General features: G+C 44.3%; 1 protein-coding gene across 1 annotated transcript; it reads left to right on the top strand.

Moving 5' to 3' along the window:
* The first annotated feature begins 3,421 nt into the window (after positions 1-3,421).
* Positions 3,422-4,907, top strand: LOC128655616 (protein Wnt-5b-like). The gene has a single exon (XM_053709208.1). The coding sequence runs from the start codon at positions 3,598-3,600 to the stop codon at positions 4,738-4,740; it is 1,143 nt and encodes a 380-aa protein (XP_053565183.1). The 5' UTR covers positions 3,422-3,597; the 3' UTR covers positions 4,741-4,907.
* The last annotated feature ends 1,159 nt before the right edge of the window (positions 4,908-6,066 follow it).

Here is a 6,066-nt window from a genome sequence, read left to right as displayed (position 1 = left end):
TGAGCACAGAAGGGTCTTAAACTGGTGACTCAATTATTGACAGAAGAAGCAGATTCTAAGTCATTTGAACAATTAGTACAAGAATTTGGTCTAAGGAATAAAGATTTGTTTGCATATCTCTAAGTCAGACACTTTCTTTCAGTCAAGGGGATTTGTAGGAAATAATCTCTGTCTCTGGGAATGTTAGATATGATAAATAAACTGTATAACTCTGGGGCGGAGTTGCCCAGCAATCAAGATGGCTGCATGATTTGGGAGCTCCGAGTATGCAGTTTCCAAGACAGCCCTATTACTGACAGGAACCTGAACACAAAATGTATCCCTAAAGGGTATTAATACAGGAAGAAACCTGGGACATGCTGGTAAATAATTGGTGGCTGTACATACAAAGCTAAGCTGAGTAATTGTGTCGGAGCTGTCTGTCAGATGCTGAGGCGCCATTTTGGAAGTGTGTGCGCTACTGCCGACATGGAGACCCAAGTATCGTATGCGGGTGTCAGAGCTTTGTTGGAGGAACATGGGAGGAGGGTGTGTGAGAGACTTGACACCCTTATTGCCAGGATTCAAGCAGCGCGACCAAGCCACGACAACGTCGCAGAGGAACGTGGAGCAGCTCAGGAGTCACAGTGTGGCGCAGCACCTATGGAACTCCAGGCGGGCTCCTCATCACTGACAGCGGTAGGTGCGGGCCCCAGGATGGAGCTTCACTCTCCTTCTGCCGCCACATACGGCTTGCATGCATGGGAGGAACTGCAGTGTGACCACTGGCACATGGAGGCAAGCGCTTTAGAGCACTGTAGTGCCCACACATTATTAAACAAGCTTCTCTGTGCCATCAGCTCTGCACACTTGTTACAGCGTTTCTGCTTTGAGCACTGTACCTTGGACGGGATGGTCTTGCAATATGAAGATTCTCGGCTCTATGCTCCCAGCCTCAAGACCGGAATAGGGTGATAACTTTATTAACTTTATAGAAGCTGACATTGAATAATCCACATACATGACGGCCAATATCTGATAAAGTGTGGATTTTATGTCTGAACCCTCCTCATGTTTCTAATACATATTAATACATATAGAACTAAAGAGGTTTTACCACGTGTTTTCTTATCTACTCATGTTGCTATTATTACTGTTTCCCCTAATACCTTATGTCTCACTACTGACTATTGCTGCCCTTTACTATCTCATTTTCCATAGGAAGCTATTTGGGGTTTCTTTAAATGTTTGGGTTATCTTTTCACATGTTCATTGATGCTTGTATACATGCTTACTGGTTAGTGTTTGATTCTATGGCAGGAAGTGATGTCCTAAGTATTCCACCTCTTTTATGCTAGGCCTTGACAATATATTAATGTCTGACTTAAATGATTTGTGGGTTAACCCTATGAGCTATAATTTCAGGGTCCTGCCAAGCTGATATATGAGCACTTTATGTGGAGCCCTTGCTGGTTGAGATTATAGTGTTTATGCTGGTGAACTGCTCAATTTTACTCTGTAAACAGACACTCACCATAGTTCACATTTCTATAGCCCTTATTATATGCTTCTTGGGGCTCTTCTCCACATACACCTGTATTCAGCCAGCTCCCTTACAATTTAGAATTTTGATAGTCCCCCCCTGACACTATATGATATGCTGAGAAAAGCACTAGCATTACATATAAGCTAGGTTATATGGCTCACTCCAAATAGAGGACCCCATCACCAGCCCTGAGGCCGCCCCCCCCCTTTTTTGCTCCTTTCCACTGTGTGGTAAGGGATACATAGTTTATCCTCCACACTCTCTATTTGACAGAGTTAGGCAGTCTCTGTCCTGTCCGTGAAGCCCATGTTAGGATTTGTACCTGTATTCATGATATGAATGGTTCTCCGGATCTCAAAAGTTAAAGAAGTATTATAATCATTGTTTTGTGCTCCAAAGTTAGAAACCTGTATATCCCTAAAATTTTGGTATAGACACTAGCTCATGCATGTGTTTCATGTCTATGATTGACCGATTAAGAGGGTGCCTCAGCGGTAGAGGGTCTAAGGAAATTTTATAAATGTTTTTACGCTTTTCACAAGAATTAGCTGGACCCCTCTGCGGTTGGTCATATCCCTTTACCTACTAATTTTCAGGTTCAATGGTTAAGCAGTGTCTGCAGCTTTGTTTCTGTTATAATGATTAGTGTATATATATCTAATATTGCTATGTTTGAATCCAACGCCTCCTTCAACTTATTACTAGTTTCCCGGACCTACCCACGGCCCTAGCGACATATGAAGGAGCTTATAAAGTGTAGGCATTAACTGGGCTTGCACTACCCAAGAGCCCTCAGAATAGTAAACTGAATCTATTGGGGTCCAAAAGTGGCCTCAGCTGCTTTGGGGGGAAAAAGAGGGTGCTTTAGGTTTGCTCCCTAGTCCCTGTTCATTTGAACTATGCTCCAACTCGGGAACGCTATGTAACTGATGTGAAATGTGATCTATCCCTAAATATGATCTTCTGTTTACTTGTCCACGATATTTCAATATGTATTTACTGTATGCCAAGAGTTCGATTGAGCAAACTGTTTGTTTATTTGAAAATAATTTCCCTCAATAAAAAAAAACAGGAGGCGGCTCTCGTAGCCCAATGTTCCGGCCCCTAAGTCTTCATCACTACGAGCTGAGGCTCGCACTGACTGAGAGAGAAGGTCCGGTGTGGCTAGTGTGTCACTGAGGGTCAACCACACAGCAGCCAGGGATATCATAACGACACATGTCCAGGCAGCCCGGACAGCGACACCACGTCAGTCACACTCATTTTATAGCCTAAGCCAGGTGTTGGACTATAATGCCACAAAACTAGTACGGGGCCACACAATGATACAAGGGCCACAAAGAAGTCCAGGACACTGACACGACTTGTATACAAAGTAGGAAGTCCCTATAATGTGTGATATTGTGACACCTATGGGACAAGCGCCTATGGATATCTGACACCCACAGGACGGGACACCTCGGGTGACAGAGGACAGCCAGTGTCACCTAATATAAATCAGGAGTGTAACAGTCACACTGCAGATTTGCATCCAAAGCCCCTCGTAAACGAAGTGTGGCAGTGGCAAACACACAGGAGGGTCCCTATATGGTGTGTGGTACAGAGCCGACACGATAAGGAAGGAGTGTGGGATATCTGCACACCATAGTCACTAGAGGTAAGGAGTGTGACACAGTGCACCCTCTGAAAGGATAAGGACCGTGACCATCAGGAGAGTGGCACACTTAACGATTGTCACCATAAAGACGTCGTGACACTCAACACACGCAGGGATCCGGGACTCACACTTGGAATCCGTGTTGTGGGGATCTTAACGAGGATTATATTTTGTGAATCTGGGAGATAACTGAGCACTCATAGGGAAGCAGTGCACGTGTTCTGGTCTGGATCTATAACTCTCAGGAGAGGAGAGGTCAGACAGTGGCAGCCACACCACTTATGTTGGAAGGGTAACCTAAAAATTACCCACACCTTACGGAAAGTTACAGGGGTACAGTTACTGACTGGGCCTAAACTTTACCTCATAACACAACTGAAATTCATCTTTCCCCTAAATTCACCAAGGGGCTGATATGCTGGGACCCTTGTGCTGCTGCTGGAGAGCAACGGAGCCGAGCTGGCCGGGGGTCAGCATGAGGGGGATTCCGCGGCTGCTGCTGGTCACAGCTCTCCTGTCCTGCTGGAGCCAACCCCTGGCAGGAGCCAACTCCTGGTGGTCATTAGCACTGAACCCTGTGCAAAGACCAGAAATGTACATAATCGGAGCTCAACCCCTGTGCAGCCAGCTGACTGGACTTTCCCCTGGGCAGAGGAAGCTGTGCCAACTGTACCAGGATCATATGGTATACATTGGAGACGGCGCTAAGACAGGCATCAAGGAGTGTCAGCATCAATTCAAACAGAGGCGGTGGAACTGCAGCACTGTGGATAATAACTCCGTGTTTGGCAGAGTCATGCAAATAGGAAGCAGAGAGGCAGCCTTCACATATGCCATCAGCGCGGCTGGAGTAGTAAACGCCATCAGCCGTGCTTGCCGTGAAGGAGAATTGTCAACTTGTGGCTGCAGCCGAACCCCTCGTCCCAAGGACCTGCCTCGGGATTGGCTATGGGGAGGATGTGGGGACAACGTGGAATATGGTTACAGATTTGCCAAGGAGTTTGTAGATGCACGTGAGAGAGAGAAAAACTATCCAAAGGGGTCAGAGGACCAGGCACGAGCGCTTATGAATCTTCAAAACAATGAGGCAGGACGCAGGGCAGTGTATAAACTGGCTGATGTTGCCTGCAAATGCCACGGTGTATCGGGATCCTGCAGCCTGAAGACCTGCTGGCTTCAGCTTGCCGACTTCCGCAAGGTGGGGGAATACCTGAAGGAGAAGTACGACAGTGCAGCTTCAATGCGTTTAAACAAACGTAACAAGCTTGAGCAAGTTAACCAACGGTTCAATTCTCCTACTGATGAGGATCTAGTGTATTTGGACACCAGCCCCGACTACTGTTTACGAAACGAGACCACTGGATCACTAGGAACACAAGGCCGGCCTTGCAATAAAACATCGGAAGGCATGGATGGCTGTGAGCTGATGTGTTGTGGTCGGGGTTATGACCAGTTTAAGACGGTACAGGTAGAACGTTGTCACTGCAAGTTTCACTGGTGCTGCTTTGTAAAATGCAAGAAGTGTACTGAAATTGTGGACCAATATGTGTGCAAATAGCTTGCACCTACCTTAAGCACCTGAAATACTCTGATGCCCCCTTATCACCACCACGCACTCAGTGCCTCTCACCCCCATTAACTCGGATATTAGGGGGCAAAATATATATTTATAGGGTATAAAATTAAATATATATATGTAGATATATATATTTTATATGTGTATAAAGGAATATGACTTTAAGAATGAATACACTGTTTTTACGAAAACACAGCAAGACATTACAGTTTGTTTAAACTACTGGTTGGACAGCTTTTTGCAAGGTCATAAGTAAATTGTGTAGGGTTCTCTGCTGTCACAGACTGGCAAATTGGAAGTAGCGGAACCTCTACATGGAGGAGCCCTGCACAGCTGCTGGAGAGAGGAATGGGAAATCCAGCAGCCTCAATGATCTCTGCCCAGCACTTTTATGTCGCCAAAATCTATGTTGGAAAGATGAAAGTAACTTCAGAAGGGGACTTGGAGACAGCCAAAGCAGTGTTTGTGGCACTAAAAGACTGAGCCACAGATTGACAGACTATGTGCTATGAAGCTGTATGTTCTTTCCCATAGACTTCTATACCCCAAGAATACTTTTGTTGTATGTGGGGATCACTACTTTTTGCCTAAACAAAATATTGCTTTCCCTTCGCCAGAAAGTATATAAAAACTGCCTAACATCTGTAGTTAGGACACAGATACTCCAACATTTAAAACAGTATAGCATGTTGCCATGTTTAGTTATTTGAGTATCTATTTGCATACATATCCTCTTTAGAATCGGCACTACTGGAAACTTGCTATTTCTCTGTATACATTTACATCTGTAGCAAAGAATAATATCATTGTGTAATAACAGGGCTTACAAACTTATATGAAAAGTAGGAGACACACAGAATAACGAGAAGCCGGATACACATTGTTTTAGACGCACAGTTTTTTTTTTATAAATGCATAGTTATTGGTTAAATAATTAAAAACGTTAGGAGCCAGATGTAAAACGTTAGGAGCAGTGGCACCAGGATTTGTCAAGCCGTGGTGTAATACTTATTGCAGTGAATAATAATATCACTGTTCATCTATGATGCTAAAAATACTACACCAAATAACACTCAATATTCCTTCGCAAGCAACTTATAGTTATGCATATTCTTAACTATCCACAGATAATTTAAATTTCCGTTTTCTTAAAAGTCAACAAAATACAGCATTGCTTTTATAAGCCACACTAACATTTTAGCAATCAGAATGTGCGAATATCCATACACATGGGTTGAGGCGCAGTGGGTGAAGTCTCCACTGTACTCACAATTGTAGAAGTCCGGCCCCTACTGATATATATTGATT

Source organism: Bombina bombina, chromosome 4 (assembly GCF_027579735.1).
Source record: "Bombina bombina isolate aBomBom1 chromosome 4, aBomBom1.pri, whole genome shotgun sequence".
Lineage (NCBI taxonomy): Eukaryota > Metazoa > Chordata > Amphibia > Anura > Bombinatoridae > Bombina > Bombina bombina.
This window is presented reverse-complemented; position numbering and strand designations above follow the sequence as displayed.